We start from the raw sequence: 20,399 nt of genomic DNA on the forward strand, positions 1-20,399 counted from the left end.
AGTTGATAAACTTATAGCGTAGTATTTTATTAATTTATTGCATTTAACATTGTCAAAAATCAATTATTTTTTCGTCTAGCTTAATAAGTTCTGGCTTTACTTTCTCGTACTGCGACAATTGCTGCTCCATTTGGGCACTCAATTTCAGTCGCTGGTCATGGATATGTTGGAGTCGCTCGCGATTGGCATTGCTCTTGGCCATAGCAATCTGAAATTGAATATAAAATATAAATGCTAGTTATACTAATAGGATAACAAATAAGTGAGTAGCTTTCAAAGGAGCGTACAAGACGTACTAGCATGGAAAAAACCTAGATATGTACATATATGCAAAAGATGGAATTGAAACTATTAAACTAAGGAGGTTCTTTAAATTTGGGAATCTTTTGTTGCCTTTACAGATTAACTGATATCCCAGTCGCACCTCAAGTTCCTTTGCCTGAGAGGCCAGTTGCTGCTCCATGAATTCCAGGCTGAAGTCCAAAAATCGCATGCGCAACGGCCGAGTGAGTTCGTCGGGGGCTGCAGTGTTCAGGTTCCTATAGATTACAATAGACTATGTTAGCAATGCAATCGCATCGTATGTTTTATGCAGCACATGCACCATTTCTTGCCCTCGTAGGGAGCGAAATGTTCCTTGAGCATTTCCAAAGTTTGCAGCTTATTTGGCACATCGTTGCTGGCGAAGAAGCATCGGTTCATTTCGAGCACCACCTTGGTCATCAGACTGCGAGTGCGATCCACGATGCTTTCGGTGTCCAGAGCGGATTGCTCGTGCTCCTGGTAAATGGCATCCCACGCTTGCAGATCTGCGCAGCTAGATATAAACATTGTTAATATTCGTTATCAAGTTAACTGTGCCTGCTGCTTACCTCAAGTCGGCAAAGATTTGTTTAATGGCTTCCTCGTAGGCCTGTTTCACCTTGGGCCCAATACCCTCGTGGCGTTTAAATGCGGCTTCCGAATCCTCCATCGAAATAATTTGTTAGCAATTTCAAATTGTAAACAAAACAAAACAATGCCACATTGGTGTGACCAGCTGCAAGTTTCTGCAAAACACCAAGCCTATTATAGCAATTGTAGTTAAAGGTGACAACCCTGTTATCGGTTTTTTGAGGTATTCCCACTAGCTCTTATTACGCTTTTGGAACATAAAAGAATAAGTGTAAACAAGTAAAATAAGTGATGTTGAAAATATGAACATTTTTTATTCAACGATATGGCGAGTATATGTGCCTTTTCCATTACAATGTCAAATGAATAAATACCACCGAACAGTATTTTGTAGAGTCAGTGGTAAACCACCGTTTTTTACCATCACATATCGATAGTCAGGTATCGATGGCAGGGTGATACGCCATTTTCCAATTCCTCTCTAACTTTTGTGCATTTTAACTCAGCTCTAGTGTTTGTGCTATACATATTTTGAATAATATTTTACCAGCCAGCGTTTAGTGGCGGACAAAATCGTGTTAAAAAACAATTGAAAGTTAAGTGATTAAGTTTGGTGGCATCAGAGTCTTCGTAGCTGAAGGAAAACAAAGGCATCCCGATAGGTGAGTTTTTCTTCTACAGTTTTTTTTTACGTTTTGCCTGGGGGAACGCGAATGAAAAGCGAATTTGCGAGGCAAATAAACCAGGCTAAAAGCAATGTGTGTGTGTGTGTGGTCTTGTGTTTTCCTGAATACATTTCTGCGAAAAAGATTCGCCAATACATGGCGATTTTTTATGGCATTATAGTGTGATTTTTAGCTACACCCCCAAAATCGTTCTTTTGGCTTCGGCGCTTGAGTTTTACAGTTTTTTCTTCCTTTCTTTTTATTACAACCACCAGGGCACACAGAAATATTCCTAGCTCTCTCTCGCTCTGCCGCCCTGTCCTCTCTGCCTCTCTCGCTTGCTCGCACGCATGCCGGCTTTTACCTAAAGTACAGAGTCGCATAGTTGTTGTTTTTATCATTGGCCCATCCGCTTTGGTCGCTTGTTTTGTTTTTCACATTTGCTGCTTTTTCTTTGTGTTTCGTTACTTCCCTTTTTCTTTTATCTCCACGCGGTTACACCGGTGCATAAATTTCATTATAATTCCCTGAGATAAAATCAAAACAAAATAGTTTCGTTGCTCCGAAAGCAAAACTCCCACGCTACGAGACGAGTTCAACGCTCGTTGGCTTTTTACAAATAAGGAAAAGGCCTAACCTATATTTTATTCATAGTTTTTAGCATCAATCGATGAGGTACGTAGAAAACGGAGAGGCAGAGGAAATGGCGAAGAGAGGCTAATGAGAGAGAAAAATACAATTGGGCGCTAACTGTTGTTGTTGTTTCGCTTGTTGGCTGGGTGCAGCTTATTACCACCTACTTTCCCCCCTCTCTTCACTGCTCATCTTCTCTTTGCCCCCTCCCTCTCATTAACCCATTGGCATTTGCAGCTTTTTAACAATAGCTCTCTTCTTCTTCTTCTTCTTCGTCTTCCGTCTGCAAATCTTCCCAGCAATTCTGCAGGTCGTAAAGAGACTCGACTTTTGCTTTTCGTTCTTTGGCGATTGTGACGAATCTCCTTTGTCTCTGTTTAGATTTCCAGTTTTGTGCAAAAAATTCGCTTTTATTTGCCTTTTTTGGCCGAGGTATTTTTCGTTTGCTTCTAGCGTTTATTTCGAGTGAAGCAATTCCAAAGATATTTCGCGGCTATTTGCACGCGTTCGTTGACATTGAACTGAATTCTCACGTAAATGGTGTGTTCCAAATTGGTCAGCAAACAAATTGTAAATAGTATTGTTTCACAATTTAAATATATATGTAATATTAACAAATCAAAAGGCATCACTTGTTGGAATCTCAGTTCTTTGTTCAATTTGATTTTTACAAAATTTCTATGACACCAATATTTGACTTGGAAGATATTTTAGCGACACACCTAAATAGTTCGTTTTGTTTATTCTCTTGGTATTTGTTGCTCATCTGTACTATTCTACCCGCAGATTTCTGGCCCTTTCAAATTAGCAAGTTAACATATTAGCATCATGTTCTTATTGCTTGTTAGTTTTAACACACAGTGAAAAAAGAATTCATTTTTATATTCAAATAATGTATGCATTAATTATAACTAAATAACATGTTTAAAATACATAAATTCTCATAAGTTAATTGCAAATAAGGAAAAGTATCTTTTAGTCATTACAATCTGCAGTAAAATGCTTGAAAATATGGTCATAATTTATGTTTATTTTTTAAGCGTAATTAAGTTGGTGATTAAGTTATGACATTTCAGTATTTAACTTCTTTAGTTTTTTTCCTACTGTTATTTAGGTTGCTTCATTAACAAATACGCAAGTATACAGACCGATTAAAATTTCGTATTGCTTCACCATTTAAAAATAGTTTTACACATGCGAAAATTATTGTAATTTTCATTACTCTATGTTCCACGATATATTTTTTGCAGCTGATTTATCGAGGTTTTCAATTTGTCATCGTTAAATAAAGAACATGACAAGTAAGTACTGCTATATTTTTGTTACATTAAAGATGCCAAGTAGCGAAAGAAATCAAATATTTAAATGTAATATTTGTTATTCATTTGTATTGGCCTAAATTCGCTACTTCAGTGTACATAGTACATATATGTATCTCGCATTTCATATTGTCATTGGTAGCTTTGCGTTGCAGAATAAAAAATATATATGTTGCTTGCCATGTTTTCAATGCAATCATCGCAGCATGGGCAAACGAAATAAATAAAAAATATATTATTGTGAAGTTGCAATTGTATAGTAATTGGTTGTCGGATGTAGGTCGCTTTGATGTTGCTGATTTCCCACATGAATCTGTTTCCTGGTACAAACATCTCGCTTAGGTTGCGCTGCCCGCATATAAACATAGGTGAATTCCTAGAATCTATCATCTGTTTATATGGGTTAACTGCCATGCTGGTTGGTTGGTTGCCCAGAGAAATGTGTATTTCTGAGCTCACAAGTGGCCATTTCAATCGCTGGTAAAATCTTCCACCGCCTCAATCGCAATTCGCAAAACATGTTCCACTCGATGATTTTCGATGGCTTTTGTCTCAAATGACAGACGAAAAATGCTGCTGAGAAGAAGCACAAATATTTTTATGCAAATCGCTGAAAGAAATAAAAACGATGAAAAAAATTGCCTTAAACACGTTTTTTCTGTTCAAGCGAGTTTTATTGATTTTCAAACCTTGACGGTCGGGTATTGCTATTTGCTGCCGGGCAATTCTTATATTTCCAATTAATTAGCCAAGGATGGATTGGATTGTCGAGAGATGCAGTTGACAAACGCAGAAGTAGATAAAGCCAAAGCAATAAGGGAAATAATGAAGAAAGGAGTTGGGGCGCCGAGAATGGGAGTGGGAAGAAAGAAAAGTACTTTTCAATCGAAGCCTTTTAATAATGCAACAACTTCAGGGGTTGCCCTGCCCGATTGTGAAAAGGGTGGGGGGAGTGCACTGAAAAATATTTTCCTATTTTTGCCAGAAATCACATAAAGTTGGAAAATGTAAGAGTTGTGCTATGGTCTTATGCATCGATTATCTTGTACTAATAATTTACTGATTTATATGGGGTTTTATATGTGGATTTTGTTATTAATAAGTCACTAAGTTTTTCTCTTTGTGCACCACCCAAAGACAAGTCGAACTATAACAATCAGACTGTGGAAGTTGGTCGAGAAACATAAATGGACGACTGAAGAGAGAAGCCAGCCGAGCAGGACAGAGCGGACTAGAATAGAATACCACGGGATAGACTCGCCTGGCGGAGCGGCAACCACTACATGGCACACGCCATAAGCACATTAGTTATTAGCGCAGGGACCCGCTGAACTCCCCACCATGCCCACTCCCCATCCTCCCGCCTGCGTCCGATTTGTGGGGCACACGCGATGTGAAGTGGGGGGAAAGTGAGTGGGTGGGTGGCTTCAGTTGAGTCGGGCTGCTCGCTAAGCACGCTGACATGTCCATAAAAGCCTTGAAGTGGACAGGCCACAAAGCACAAACAGGACACACACACACACACACGCAGCGCGGGGGCGATGAGAATTGTCAATTGTATGCATTTCCGCCCGTGGTGCCCAACTTTCGTGGCCATATCCTCAACCTGATTCCTTCCTGTGGTTCTGTTTTTCCCTTTTTTCCCTTTTTTTTCCTTTTTTGGTTAGACATGACGTCCATTAGCTGTTTTTCCGCTAAATTATAGAGTTGAAACGCATACACCCAACGCCCAATTACGCTGGCAAAATGCACGGCAGGATGTGGGAGGAGAAAGGAGGGCTTTAGGCGTGAACACACACACACACTCACATGTGTGTGGAGCGATACAAACGTGACATGAATTCCTTCAAATTAAATATTACCAATCATATACTTATATTGACTGCTTGTTCCAAGCTATTTTAAAATTTGTTGTTTCTCAATCATCTGCAAAGGACACAACACAGTCAATATAACTAAGAAAATTACTTAAAAGGGCTTAAAGACTTTAATTCATACATGCCGAATGACGCAAAATGTAAAATGCTTTTTCAGGATCAGATCATTTTAGACAAATTCTACCATAAAAATGTTTTATTTTGATAAATGTCACGATAAATGACACGCTAGAACAGCGTCCTTAAAGTTTATTGAATTTTACACACCTGTAAAATACACACGAGTCATTTTGATTAGCATTTCATAATGCAATTTAGAGAATTATTATTATGATTATTATTGTGGTAAATTGTTGGTAGGAATCCAAAGTAAATTCACTTCAAAGCGTTAATTTTTTGTGGGTTTTATTGATCAACTAGGCTTATACAGCAGGTGAACTGTTTTTTAGTTTAGGGTATACAGCTTTCACTTAGCTGAAATTAACCTTTTCTCGGCTTTTGTTTTTTTGCATTTTGCTGGGTAGCCACAAACCGCGTTTTCATGTGGCTTGCCACGTCCCGCTGGACATAAACTCTCCAGCGGTTCCCCTTTTGCCTTTATTGCCATTGTTGTTGCTGTCTTTGCGTTTTTGTGGTCAGAAAGCCCACCTGCGTATTAGTGTATTGGCCTGAGGGGATATATGCAGGAAAAAAGGGGGATGGCGAGGGGTGTTACAAAAGTTCTGGCCGAGCAACTTAAATTATTGTCGTTTATTGTTGGTGTTGGGTGGCATTTTGGGGTGGCTGGTGGGCTGGCTGGCTGGCTGGACGCGTGTGCGCTGTCAAAAGCTATTTGAACAGGATGTGGACAGCAATCAAATGATTTTCACATAATTGTGTACCTGTCATTTATGTCACTTTCAGGAATGCGAGCAGCCTGCTAACTTTCTCCGGCCAGCTCCTTCCGTTCTCTGTGCTCCTGGGAAGCTGCTAGGTGGAAAATTTGTGGCTGGAAAAGTTCTTCTATCGCTCGTCCTAGCCACAACACACTCATGCAAACTGCAATCAAAAGGTGCTGATAAAAACGGAAGCAATCTTCGGCTCTTTTCGATTTTTAAATTGCTCTTCCGGTCTGTGGGTTTCCAATTGTTAATGGTGCCGGTCCAAGTGGTGCTCTGTCGCAGGAATTACCCTATAATTAGTTTGCCAACCCGTTGGGAACGGCTGTTAATACTCCCAGTGCTTCATTAGTTATTACTTTGGCTGGCCCCATTCTTTATGTGGCACATGTGCCCTGAGTTGCGGAGGGGGGGTAGGTTCATCTTGAAAGGACTGGAGTTTTGAAATTATTGCAATTTGCCTGAATAATCCATGTCCATCAGATGCACATGCAAAGCAGAAGCAGCCTTGGTGCATTGAAGGCAACGTCTAATGCCACGTCATCGTGGGCCGCCCCCTTAATGATATTTGTCCAGGTCAGCGCAATTTGTTGCATTTCACAGGCATTTAGTTGGAGGGACTGGACTGGACCCTGCTACATATATGGCGATTGCTCTATCAATAGTTAAACGATTTGCTATCTTAGACAAACGGGTTCCGCCTCTTATTGCCTCAACTTCGCCGGCCCACTCCGCCGAGGATCCGTTTATTTAGCCCTTAAAATATGCATAATGTGAAAACATCAGCTGAAGTTCCCTCGCAAAAGGCATATATGTGGCTGCAAGAAAACTGCAGTCCCCTTGCGGCATTTAAAACCCCTGGTTATTAGACTAATGTCGAACTTAAAATCCAATACCTAGTCCTCCCACACACACACGCACACATGCATAGAAAATTACTATACAATTTGAGGGACTACTATATGATATATGTATAAAAACCTTGCGGTTGGGGCGAGTAGGAGGACCCAATTTTATATAATGAATCCATATCTCACATATGTAGAGTTCCAATGGAAAACTGCACTTTCTCCTCCCATGATAGCAATATTTTGTATCCGTATATAGGGTATTCGCCCCCATTTCGTACATAGGAACTTATCTATTCTATGGTCAGTATAGTGCTTCTGTTATGGTCAGTCCAGTACAATTATCCTGGTTGCCTAGCATCCGGTGTCCAAAAGCGGTAACTTCCCCTGTTTTCGGTATTGTCACTTGATTTGTACGATTTCTATTGGCCGACGATTTCCGCTGTCTATATACCGATCCTATAGCTTCCGATTGGCCAGCCCTTAGGCATCAAATAGTTGGCTTTTCTGGTATAAATAGCCCCGGTTCTGGTAAATCGAGTTCATTAGTTTTCGTACAGGACTCTCGGGCGGTGCTATCTGCACTGGCTCTATTCATTTGATTGGATCCTCAGATCCATGGTGTTATAGAGCTAGAAAAAAAAAACAAGTCTGTGAATGTGAGAATCAGATCTACAAGATCTTTGCCAACAATAATAATATTAGTGAAACCTTGTGATATTTTTACAAACAACTAAAAAGGTAACTTGGTGGCAATAGGCACTATTCATACTTAAGCAGTGCAGCATTTTCTCATTTAAATACTGATTGGCACTTGTAACCCTATATTCCTGGTGAAATTCTGTTAAATTCAATGGCCAAATGCTTCCAATTAGGATTGCATCACCATCCAAAGGCCTGATCAACTCCGATTTGAAGGTGGCTACCACTTCTTTAAGCTCTTCCCACTCACACTTCAAATAATGTACTACTTACTACACCACCTGTACTTCAAGTCGAGTCAAATTTTGAGCCCTCGAAAAATTCATTAATCTGCCGAAGCTGCTGTTTGCTCATTGTTATTTCGAAAAGATTTTTGACAACTTAACAGCAGCTTGGACAATTGGCGTTTTGACATGTGAAACCACAATAAAATGAACCGATGTTGAACTGAATTCGACTCAACGAAGTGGAAATACTCTGCATTCAGACTCCAGACTTTTAAGAATGACCAATAGATATTTCTTTTGATACTCGATATGATAAAATCAATAAGTATTTATGTTCAAGTCGAGATACTTAGTTTTAGGGAATAGAAAAACGAACCTGAGGTCCCTGGAAATAATGAGGGATTTCAACTTTTTGCCGTGGGCGTTCCGCACAAAGGCCAACAATTGTTGTATCCAACTGTAACCCACTGCCCCGAGAGCTCCCTTTCTATAAATTTATAATTTTTCGTTACAATTTGTATTGTTGCTGCTGCGCATGTTGGCTTGCTCAATTATGCCAGCATATATATATATATATAAATCATACATATGCAGTGCTACACAAGAATATTTTTATAGAAATACTATATATAGGGGTTTCGTTGGAGCGTTGGCTGTCTGGCATTTCCGCTTACTGGGCTTTTTAGGGGCCTGTAGTGCGGCACAGGGCGTATACTTGATGATTGATGCCTCCCAAATTGGAAGTGCAACGCGCGCGGGCCACCAAGATGAATCGCAGCCAAGTGCAGCTGCGGCACGAACCAGATCGGATAGGCACAGAGCTAAGCTCTGAAATGGAAACTGAATTAAATTGTTATTCAATTGCGGTGGGCAACAAACCTGCGACTCACCTCATGCCTTCTCTGAGTCTGTTCATCAGTGATGCCAGGTCTTCAAAAGGCGATTATTAATAAGCTAGTTTGAAAGATATAGCAATTGTATCATAGATATTCCACATATTGGCTTAAACAATCAGCTTGTAAACTTTAATTTCTAGCCAAATCAACTAGTAGCTAAGCTGACAACTCTGTTCGGCCCACAGCGATTTACAGATGCCGAGAGTTGTTGACTCGAGGCAGTGGCAGTTCGATTTTATGTGCCAGTTGAACCGAAACTGGCCAAAGATCAACATAGTTGGCTAAACAATTGCGAGATTAATCGAATTCCGAATTCCGCCTTTCCAATTGCAGAGAGACTGAGAATGAAGCGTGAAATGAACGATGAAGGGGAGGGACCACAGGACCAGAAGCGCAATCGCCGCAACGAGGAGACCGTTCGCATCCTGATTCCGAGCAGTGTAAGTTAATACCTACTAAGTTAATATAAGTGGAATGCGCAATGCCCATCATTAACGAACTGCTAACTATTATCTATCTTTTATAATTCAACAGATTGCTGGGGCTGTCATTGGCAAAGGAGGACAGCACATTCAGAAGATGAGGACTCAGGTACTATAATAGACACATGAACCCCATAGCTCAAAAGACAAAAAAAAGATAGACAAACAAACCGCATAATTCACTATTGAAGCGTCTAGTATTATTTACAATTATGTTTTATTTGTTGCACCACAACTTAGAAACTTACAAGCGAAAATAACCAAATTGAATCCATGTGTCCCCAGTGAATCCCCAAAGCGTCTGCCTCTGTCATTGTGTGCCTCTCTAGCGAACTCTGTCTCCCTCTCTCTGTCCACCTCTACCTCAATTCTCTCGCCTTGTCTCCGTCCAATTCTCCAATTCTCGAGTTTAAGCTGGAAAATTCCCAAAAAAATAAGAAAACAAAACCAACACCGAATACGAAGAGAACCCTGTCTTGTGTGTCTCGGTATGGTCCCCAAATTTCCCTTCTCTACTGCTCACTCTCACTCTCTCACTTCCCCACTATATCTCTCACTCTCTCGATCGATCGATCCCTATGTAGGCGGAGGTCCTGGAGAAACCCAAATCCAAGTCGAAACCCAACACGCTTCTCACTAACTCGGGTCCTTGCACTCGGCTAACGCTCTTTCTCTCATGCTATCTCTTACTTTCTCTGTTTGGCTACCACCGTATTTCGAATCTGTTTCTCTTTATTTATCGTTTCGTTACTGAGAAAGCAAAAGGAACATTTGAAATACCGCAATCGTAGGGGAATTTAATCCATGAAGCTTGGATGCAATATGTAATATATACTAAAGGCGCTTTATTTAATCAAAACCTGGACAAAAATTCGGTTTTTTGTATAACTCAATAAGAAAAGAATATGAAAATAAAACGATAAATTTACACCGCTAATTAACCTTTTAACTAAATGAACAATTTTCTCTCTCTCTCTTCTCTCTCTCTCTCTATTCTTGCGTACACCCCATATGTAACCAACAAATCGACTTTGATTTCGATTTCGATTTGAACAAACCAATATATATATATATATGTATATATATATATACCAAACTGTCGTCGGTTCGCACGTCCAACAAATATCTTCAACCGCTCATCTGAATCGAATCGAACCGAACCAAATCGAACCGAACTTTATCGATCGAATCGAACCTCCAACTACCAACCAATCAAACGCCCGCCCGCCCGCACCATCACTCTGCACCGCTGGTCCATGGTCTCTGGTCTATATGTCCCACCCGGGTACTGGGTAACCTCGGATCCATATCTGTATCCGTATCTGAACCCGAATTTGAATCTGAAACTGGCCCGGCCCGATGTCGAAACCCGAATCGAATTGAAAATCGAATTGCACCCCCTGTTGCCGTGCACTATGCTACAAAATCTGGCTACAAACGCCTATATATCTATCTATATATATATATTCTAATATCTGTATATATACGCGTGCGAATCCCCATTTCCATGTGCCATGTGGGTTTGTATCTGTGTGGGTGACCTTCCCCCCTCCCTATGTGAAATGCCTTTTTATATATATGAAAATGAAAACGGCGAATCAATCAACCGATATACGATTACTTATACTAAATCGCCCGTCCATCGACCAACCGCCCGCCTATCTGATTGCCCGCCCGCCCGTCCATCGACCGAAACCGATACCGATACCGAACGTTCGAACGCCCGCCCGCCCATCAACCGCCCGCCCGCCTGCCTGACCGCCCGCCCGCCCGTGTCTCCAAATATGTGTGAATAATGTGGGGCACAGTATAAAGCCACTGTGTCTGTCGACGATTCCCAAGGCCCCGAACGGTAAACCACAAAAACTTTAACCTTTTACCAATTACTAGATTATAATCGCATCTCTTCAATGCATATCCTATACTCGTAAATTGTGTGGAACCCAAAAGCACCGAGCCGAGTGGTACTCGTGTCTCGTGCTTTAATATAGCCTTAGCCCATCTATAGATCTCTCTGTATGTCCTGTATGCGCTAGCTGTACCCATCTATAAATAAGTACATGAACATTGTGATGTGTCCCTCCCCACACACCCCGAAAAAAAAAGAATGTGAAACGAAAAGTATCAGAGGCACTAGGTGTCCCGATCCGTAATTGTAGTAGTATTGCAACCAAGCTTGCCGCAGTCTAACTATCTCCGTCTCTTGATCTCGCTCTCCGGCTAATCCTAATCCTAATCGCATACTAATCCGCAAACGCACCTCAAGTACCCCGATTAACCACCCATCCCAAAATGCACGGCCTATGGTTATTTTCACCGAAATCGGAACTCAGCCCAGAGCCAATGGCCTATCCATCCGCTGGCCTGAGATCATCCATTTGTCCATATCGAAATATCCCAGCAAGCGTCTTGTGTGTCCTTGTGTGGTATTGTTGTTTTGATACATGGCAACAGGGACAGAAAGAATCTCACTTGCTCGCCCTCTTGTTCTCTCTATCTCACCGAATCTCTCTGCCAAAGTTTGTTCCATGGACCCCAAAAATAAACCAGAAAGAAATAAAAACAACACAATGTCTAGACCTTGAATAATTTTCAGTTAATGTTCGACTCTAATATGCGTTTCCCCTCACTTCTTTCTCTTTTTTCGCCAACACTCACTATATAAAAAAAAAAAATCCAAAACAATTTCTATGCACGTTAAATCGCTCGAACAGAACCATCCAAATATCGGCGGATATAGAGTCCACATTGGAGATTATCACCGAGATGCTGAAATACTTTGAGGAGGTAAGCCAACTTTGCCATTGCATCTCCAGATTGATAACCCATACCTTATCTTCATACTTCCAACAGCGCGACGAGGACTTTGATGTGCGCCTACTTATTCACCAGAGTTTGGCCGGCTGCGTCATTGGCAAAGGTGGACAAAAGATCAAGGAGATCCGCGATGTGAGTAACATAATGCAATATCCTAGTTCCCATCAAATCTATTAGATTACCTTGAATTGGGGTTTTAAGACCCGTAAAACATAGTAATCAGTTTATGAGAATAATAATATATGATTCTATATTATTAGCTGCACTTATATTTAGAATGGCTTTATAATTATAATGTTACAATTTTATATCGATCGTGTAATTTTCATACGAGCCAATTATTACATTGCGGTCCGAGCAGAACTTCGTTGTGGGAAAACGACGGCCAATGGACAGACTGGGGACGTACGTCTATTACACGACCTGTCACATATTGATGTCCCCGATCCCAAGGCTCTTGCTGATTACATATTTAGCTCAAGTATTTCCGCTATTTCTGATGTAATTCCCAGTTGTGCCTTCGCATGTGCGGCGTTCACACGGCTCTCTACTATCCATGCCATATAATGCCAGTGTCCTGCGGTCGGTCAACTGACATCGCCAGCCAGCCATGACAAATGAAGGCTAACTTAATTGGGCCTATTACGAGCGAATAGTGGGAACGAGGGGCGAAGGACACACATAAATGCGGAGGGGGAGCAGCAGGCCAGGACGTGAGGAAGCCCGCATTGTTAGTGGGAATTTGTGACATGTTTTTGACGATCCCGAACGTTTGCGGCAGTCACGTGAAGCCGAAACCCGTCAACATAACTTTGCGCTTGGTTAAATCGAAAACTTTATGCGAGTTATGCTGCTGCGCCCTGGCCTGGCCTCCCAGCTCCTCCGGGCTCCGACCGCACAGGTCCTTGCTCCGTGGCAACGACAGTAGAATGCATTTCCATCAATGAGCGTACGGTTTGGAATGGCGTTCAGTTGGGGAATCTGTTGCTGACGTCTGTGCCAAGGCTTTCATAACGCACTTGTCACTTTGGCAGCCGCCTCTTCACTAGCAAATTCCAAACGGCAGGTGAGGTTGCGAAGGGCAGGTGGGTTGAAAATGCTTCCCGGACACGCCAAACGCTTTTCAATTGCGCAATTCGCAATGTGAGGCTGGCTGCTGTGCATTGGGATTGGGGTCGATTCCGAAGTGTGGGCTGCGACGGTGTGAATCAATTGGCGAACTCTCGCCTTTCCTCGCACCTGCATGGGTGCTTTTTTTTCCATCCGCAATTTGGCTTGGCTCATTAATTAGCGACGAGAGGGGCTGGGCTGCATTTTAATTGGAACGCTGTCCTGCCCAAGCCGCCTTGGATTAAAAGTGCCTTCTACTTTCTGTTCTATTTAGTTCTCTTCTGTTCTGCTCTTGCATATTCATATTTTTGCGCTGCTGCGCTGTTTTCTATGGAGGTCAACAAGTCCGCGGCGGCAAACAAAAAGCTTACGTCTTATTCGTGTTATTCCTACAGCATCATGCCCTCCTTTCTGTTCTGTTGCCTAAGTTGCTGTATTGTTATTATGAATTTCTTAGACGAGACTCGCGGCTCCTTCGCAGCAGCATCCTTGCAGCTGCCGTCTGCCGCTTTGATGGTCACAGCAGATGATCAGAATGGGAAGAATCCTTAGTTTGTGCTAGCATGTGTTTGCCTGTTTTCTCTGCATTTTTACCTTCTTTTTTTTTTGAATTTGGTCCCCTTTTGGTTGCGTCTTGGCTGAGAAAAGGAAGTCGTCCTCGTTACTTTGCTGCCTTCTTCGTTGCGGCAAGAACAACATGGGCAATGGTCACAACTGGCCCTGCCAGCAGCTGTTTCCTTTCCATTTGGCCTTATCCTTCTGCCGTTTCCCGCTCCCGCGAAGCCGGTTTTCCTGTGCTCATCTCTGCGCTTGGGGTTATCATAATTGCTTCCTCAGGCTGGGTTCCATCTATCTATCAAGTTGAACTACAGCTTAGCTGCCTTAGATTAGATTATTTTTAAAACATATTCCCCCAAATCGGTGATTCCTTGGACATGTGTTGCCGATACATGGACTCATATATTTATAGGCTCACGGTTCATAGACAACTGTTTCGTGTTTCATGTTGTAGCTGCCCATTAAAATGTTGTCCTGTGCCAAGGAGGCAGGAGAGGCATCTGTCAGGGTCTCACAATAATGAGCGACAGCTGCTTCAACTTCGACTCCACCAGGCATGCTGATCCTGCAGCCGTCGTCATCCATTGTGCATGCACGTGTGTGTGTGAGCGTAAATCCGAAATGCCCTAAAATGCATTTGAGGAGGATTGAGCGTGCCATTGGCTTTTGTTCCAGCCCGCTTGCCTGCTTTGCCGTCTGGCTGCCTGCGGCTTACATTTGTTGCTTGCTGTTCGTCTTAATGAATGCCAAACAGGTGCTACCTACACACGCATAACATACCATTCGGCACTGGGATACAGGGTGCTTCTTTCTATACGATCTGAATGTATTACTGCATATAGCTTCCATAATATATAATGTAAATATATGTGCACATATAGTATTCGATAACTCTGCATTTCACGTTCTTTGTTGGCGCCTAAAATGCTACTAAATTGGAGTTCAAAAATTCCAGCCTCGTTTCTCTGCAATTTAATTTAGAAAGATAATGTCATTAAATGCGAGTGCCTAGCACAACCTTGAATACCTTTTAGAAAATGGTAGGAAAGGGCACCCTTTTCGTAGGCATTCCTTGAATTGCGGCAGCTGAAGAGAACGACGCCAGCGACATCTGGTTTCCTGATAGTTTTTATTTTTATTTTTCCTTTTTTTTTTGGCAGCCAGCGCGATTTGTCGCTTGGGTTTGAGTTGGCTCTGGGCTCCCTTTGATCATTTGATTAATAAGTTCCTAGAGGGAACTTTTGAGTGGGGCAAACGGAGAGAGCGGCGGCAGTGGAATTTCGTCAATATCCGGTTCCTTTTTCGCTGTGTTGTGCTCGGCATCAAATTAGTAGTTTGATGCTTCCTTCCGACTCGTTTGCCGCATCCTCGACTGCTCAACATTCTGCCGATGGTTTCGTGTCCCCTGACATCAACAGAAATATGCAGAAGCTGCTACATAGATATGCATATATGAAACAAAGTACAAGTAGAAGATCTAGATTTCGCTTAAAGTTTAAACCTACAACTGGATATGTAACTGATATATCCATATCCTTACGGTGAGCATGGTGCTTCAATTACGTTCGTTTCCTCCTTTGGTTTGCTTGTGTTTCCGTGTGTGCATAAGAACGTAAAAGTTTTTTAATTGCAGTTGTCGTAAGTGAATTTTGATTGCCATTTGCAGTTCTTTTTTTTTGCGAAAGATGCGCTCCCCATCTTCAAGCTCTTAAGAGCATTACTAAGCCAGCTGAAATCCTTTAATGGAAGACTATCCTTTCCCGCATATAGTGGATGCTGCACATATGATTCGATGCCACTTCTATCATTTCTGTTCTTGCTTATCAATCGTAGGCGATTTGTTGTTTAAATGGGTTGCTGCCCTTATTTCCACTCGCAAACTTGCCAATATACACATATGTACATAGTTATGGCGTGTTGTTGGATTATGCTCATAACATTTGCTATCGTTTTATTTATTTTTTCCCATCTGCGCATGCGTTTTGCAAAAAGAATTAAACTTTCTATGCCGCAGCAGAGGGTGCTATAGTTTTTTATGAGCTGTTTGTACAGCAATAAAGTTGCGAATTTAGTTGGTTCGTACTATAAATGCCCCTTCTAATTATTATCCTTGTATTGGAACTTTTCCATGTAAGAGAGAGAAAAATTTACTTAAAAGCAATGTTTAGTTTATGCTATCAAGAGTATGCAAACTTCGAGTTGTTGAAGATGATATCCTTTCAATTTTTATTCCTTTTTAAATTTTTTTTTTTTTTTGAATTGAAGAGAGCTGAATACACCGGTTCCGTTTTGTTGCCAGCGGGAGCTGAGAAGCAGCTGTCCCAGCAGCCTGCGTTTCCTTTTTGGCCTGCCGTGACACACACAACAACAACCACAACAACAACAACGAATGCCGTAGCCGCAGGACGAAGTGAAGAAGCAGAGCGACCTCTGCCGCAGTCGCTGCTTCTGCTCGGTGTGTGTGTGTGTGTGTGCGTGTATTCCCGTGTACATATTCCTTTCTGCCTTTCATGACAGTGTGGATTTTGTGCCTGTGTGTGCGAGTGTTTTCATTTTTTTCTCTCTGCCTGCGTCTTCTTCTCCTTACATGGCAACTGGCAATCGTTGAACCCAATTAGTTCGACATTGGCGCTGGTCGGGAACGGTCCTCGTGCTCCTGCTTCTGCTCCTGCTCATGTGCCAGCTCTCGCAGCCAGAGTCCTTAAACTCGCGAAATTGAGGAAAAAACTAAGCCAAAGTAAATGAAATATGTGCGCGCTAAAAGTGGACAGTTTAAAAGGTATACAACAAAGTGTAATTTAAATATCAAGTGTTATGAACCAATACAGGAAAGCTATAACACAAACTGGTGAAATAAAACTAACACTTAGTGCCCCCAAATCGATGGCATTTAGTAAAGTTCTATACATAATCAACTATTTAGCCCAGTGGCGCCACCAAACGACAGTTTTTGGAAACTCTCGTGGCCCCCCGTTGGGCGCCAAAAATATTAAATTTAGTGCATGGTTATGTGTTGGAGTGAGCTTGCTTCTTTTTATAGCTGTGAGCCATTAGTTTAGCTTTTTTACATTATATTAGCATTTCATGCGAAGTCCGAAAGTATGCTATATTTCGTGATCCACACGCACACAGCCATAAAGATAAAACGAGCAGAGCAGATACAGTCCGTTGTCATGTTTAAATTTAATAATTTTTGATTCACTGAATGACCACTGACATGGAACATGGTCGTCCTGTGTGCTTATACACTACACTGTGTGACTCAACGCTATTCCCCTGGCCATTGAACAGGCCCCAATTGTGGGGCGAAAGGCTGCCGCAGGGTGCGGGGTGTATACTTCAGAATTTGGATGTCGCCATTGTTGTCTGGAGCACACGCAACGAGTTTTGTCGCCAGGGAGAGGGACAGTAGGGGGAGCTACATGACGCAGCCTTTGGTCATTGCCACACCACACTCACACAGCACGCAATGGGCTTAGGAATGATGCAATCATCAGACGGGCACAGGCACAAATAAAAATGGGAAACGCGGGCAGGCGACAGGGGACAATGACGAACTGGAAAGGGTCCAGAGGAAACGGGGGATTCGAAGCGGAAGCGGGCCTCCAAGCACACACACTCATACACTCGGAAATCAGTGCGAGCCTCTTGTTCGTCCCCTCCTAAGTGGCTATCAAATTTCCCATTTACACTTCCGCCGCAGACAGGGAAAAGAAAGGCAAGACGAGGAGCTGGAGATGGAGAGATATCGAAGAGGATATCAAATATGTAGGGGGGCAAGCACTTCCTGTCACTTTACATGCAGAGCAGAACAAACAGCTGCCCCGAATCCTGAATCGCTGAGCCAGCGCAGGTAGAAAACTATGTATGTCCAACATCTGCCGCGTCGTTGCTTCATGCTGATTAGGAGCCATTGCCCGCTGTGCCAGGATGCAGGACACACACACACACATTTGTGAAGAGTTTCGGGTCAGGACCCAGGGGCAATGTCATGGCCAAATTGATTTAGGCTCGGCCTTTACTGGACCTTGACCAGGATTTGCCGCGCTCAGTGTGTGTCCTTTTGTTCTAAATTCTGGGAAAATGTAAAACCTAGCCATGGAATACACAGTTTTTAAAATGGCAACGATGATAAATTTTTGTTTCGATTTTCTAGGAAAAATTTGCTAATACAGAAAAGTGCAAAAAGTGTTAGGTACCTGAAATTAATTATTTTAAATGACTAAAATGCTAGATATATCCTTCAACTTGATATATATAGTTAGAATAGCAGGAATGAAATAGTTTTAATTAGTATACTAATTTATTTCCTTTTATTGCATTATACAGCGCATCGGCTGCCGCTTTCTGAAGGTCTTCTCGAATGTGGCACCACAGAGCACAGACCGAGTGGTGCAGACCGTGGGCAAGCAGAGCCAGGTCATCGAAGCGGTGCGTGAGGTGATCACACTTACCCGGGACACTCCCATCAAGGGAGCGATACATAACTATGATCCCATGAACTTTGACCGCGTATATGCCGATGAGTACGGTGGCTACGGCACTGGAAGTGGCAGTACCCGACCCAGTCAGCGGGGAAACAATCGTAACGGAGGAGGAGCTGGAGGTGCTGTCGGCGGTGCAGCCGGTGGCAATGGTGGAGGATTCAATGCTGGCGGTGCACGCGGCAATGCCGGCGGACGTGGCGGAGCTGATCGCTTCGGCGGTGCCGCTGGTGGAGCTGTGGCCGGTGCTGGAATGGGACAGCGCGACAATCCGTTCATCAACCCGTGGGCCAATGGCGGTGGCGGAGATGTAGATGGTTTTGGCAACAGCGCTGGTGGTGCTGGTGGATTTGCCGGTAACAGCTTTGGCGGTGGCGCCGGTGGACCATTCGGTGGCGGTAGCTTTGGGAACAACGGTTTTGGAGGCGGACCCAGCGACTTTGGCGGAAATTCCGGAAACTTTGGACAGGCGCAGGGCACTAACAGTCTGCCAAGCCTTGGTAGCTTCAGCCAGAACCAGGGTGGCACTAGCAGCCTGCCCAGCTTGGGCAGCTTTGGTCAGAATCCTGGCGGACCCGGTGGATTGGGTAACGGACTGAGTGGCGGTGCTAATGGCGGCGTTGGAGCCTTGGGTGGTGCTAATGGAGCCGGTGGTTTCAATGCGGTCGGTGGAGCTAACGGTGGGCCGAATGGCAGCCCAAATGCCGCGACAAATGTGCCTCAGGGTCATGATCCCAACAACAGCACACAGGTCACCATTCCAAAAGAGGTGGGTGTACATATTTGTTGATTTATAGAATTGAACTAACATGGTGTTCGTTGCGTTTCAGCTGGCTGGTGCCATCATTGGCAAGGGAGGTGGCCGCATCCGTCGCATCCGCAACGAGTCCAGTGCGTACATCACCATCGACGAGCCCCTGCCAAACTCGAACGATCGTATCATCACCATCTCGGGCACGCCCAAGCAAATACAAATGGCCCAGTATCTGCTGCAACAGAGGTTGGTGTCGCAATCTGAATAAGAAGTATGCACTTCCTATCATTTGTCTAACCACCCATTCCCACAATAACACTCTAACAACCAAAAAAAAAAAACACGGCCCCAATGGCAACGCGTGATTAATTTGGAAAGTGGTGTCCCGGTCCCGAGTGTTAAATTATGTGCTTGATCGTAACTCCATCCAAACTCGATATTAACTAACCGATTGGTCCTCCTGGGAGTGCATTCCGTATGGAAGACTAGTGATTTTGTTGTTTGGTCTTTGGTAATAACAATAAATCCCTTGTCTTCTTACGGCGTGCATTTGTGCTCTTCATTCTATCGATGGTTAACCAATAAAACTAAACACGGCATTGGAAACTCCTTAACTAAACGTGTCACGATTCATCCTCGTCCCAGCTCACAAATAAATAAACATCCATCGTGTACAACTATATCACCCAAAAAGGAAATCCCCACTACCTACTACCCCATCCCAAGCCCACCAACTACATCCACACCCACATTCATTTAGCTGTATCTGCTGTTCATTAAAAAAGTTCATTAATTATGTTTTCCTTTGGCTTGCTGCCATCCTGCCGCCGCCTCTTCCCATTGCAGCGTACACGAGAATGGCAGGCGAAACATTTAAGTGGGCAAGGACTTGAACAGCTACAACAGCAATAGCAACACCATTCGGCTGAACAACAAATTCAACAACTACAATAACCATCGAGAAGTGCTGCGTTTCACGTTTAAATTTAAATGTACTAAAAGGAAGAACTGGCGAACGCCCAGGGCGAGAGAGCATCCTCCAAATACGAAAGAAATTTATGTATTTCTTCACTAACTTTAAGTGAATATACGCCCCAAATGAATAAGCAGCTGGAACCGAGTTGCCCCAACCATCAGCGCCTGCATCCCCCATTCATCCTCGTCGTCACCAGTTTGCAATTTGGGGGAAAGTCAACCTTAAAACTCTGTATGATAAGAAGAATGAACAAATAAAGTAAACATAAACTTGATCCCC

General features: G+C 43.0%; 2 protein-coding genes and 1 pseudogene across 7 annotated transcripts; 2 read left to right on the forward strand and 1 right to left on the reverse strand.

Moving 5' to 3' along the window:
- Positions 1–6: 6 nt before the first annotated feature.
- Positions 7–1,076, reverse strand: LOC6735405. The gene is made up of 4 exons (XM_002082312.4): positions 873–1,076; positions 605–817; positions 425–539; positions 7–208 (listed from the first exon to the last, which is right to left on the reverse strand). The coding sequence occupies exons 1-4, from the start codon at positions 971–973 to the stop codon at positions 53–55; spliced, it is 585 nt and encodes a 194-aa protein (XP_002082348.1). The 5' UTR covers positions 974–1,076; the 3' UTR covers positions 7–52.
- Positions 1,077–1,328: 252 nt separating this feature from the next.
- Positions 1,329–20,394, forward strand: LOC6735406 (heterogeneous nuclear ribonucleoprotein K homolog). 6 transcript variants are annotated; one of them, XM_016168558.3, is made up of 10 exons: positions 1,329–1,556; positions 3,443–3,493; positions 9,273–9,379; positions 9,474–9,530; positions 11,230–11,273; positions 12,136–12,208; positions 12,275–12,370; positions 18,236–19,159; positions 19,221–19,415; positions 19,991–20,074. In XM_016168558.3, exons 2-9 carry the CDS (start codon positions 3,487–3,489, stop codon positions 19,410–19,412), a joined length of 1,500 nt encoding a protein of 499 aa, XP_016028719.1. In that variant the 5' UTR covers positions 1,329–1,556; positions 3,443–3,486; the 3' UTR covers positions 19,413–19,415; positions 19,991–20,074. The 6 variants fall into 6 exon arrangements, with proteins under 6 accessions (XP_016028719.1, XP_016028722.1, XP_044778308.1 ...); XM_016168561.3 differs by lacking the exon at positions 3,443–3,493 and having other exon boundaries at positions 1,331–1,556; positions 19,221–19,390; positions 19,991–20,394; XM_044922373.1 differs by lacking the exon at positions 1,329–1,556 and having other exon boundaries at positions 3,462–3,493; positions 19,221–19,390; positions 19,991–20,394.
- On the forward strand, positions 9,537–11,212 carry LOC27206626 (annotated as a pseudogene).
- Positions 20,395–20,399: the final 5 nt, after the last annotated feature.

This window comes from Drosophila simulans, chromosome 2R, assembly GCF_016746395.2.
Source record: "Drosophila simulans strain w501 chromosome 2R, Prin_Dsim_3.1, whole genome shotgun sequence".
Taxonomy (NCBI): Eukaryota; Metazoa; Arthropoda; class Insecta; order Diptera; family Drosophilidae; genus Drosophila; species Drosophila simulans.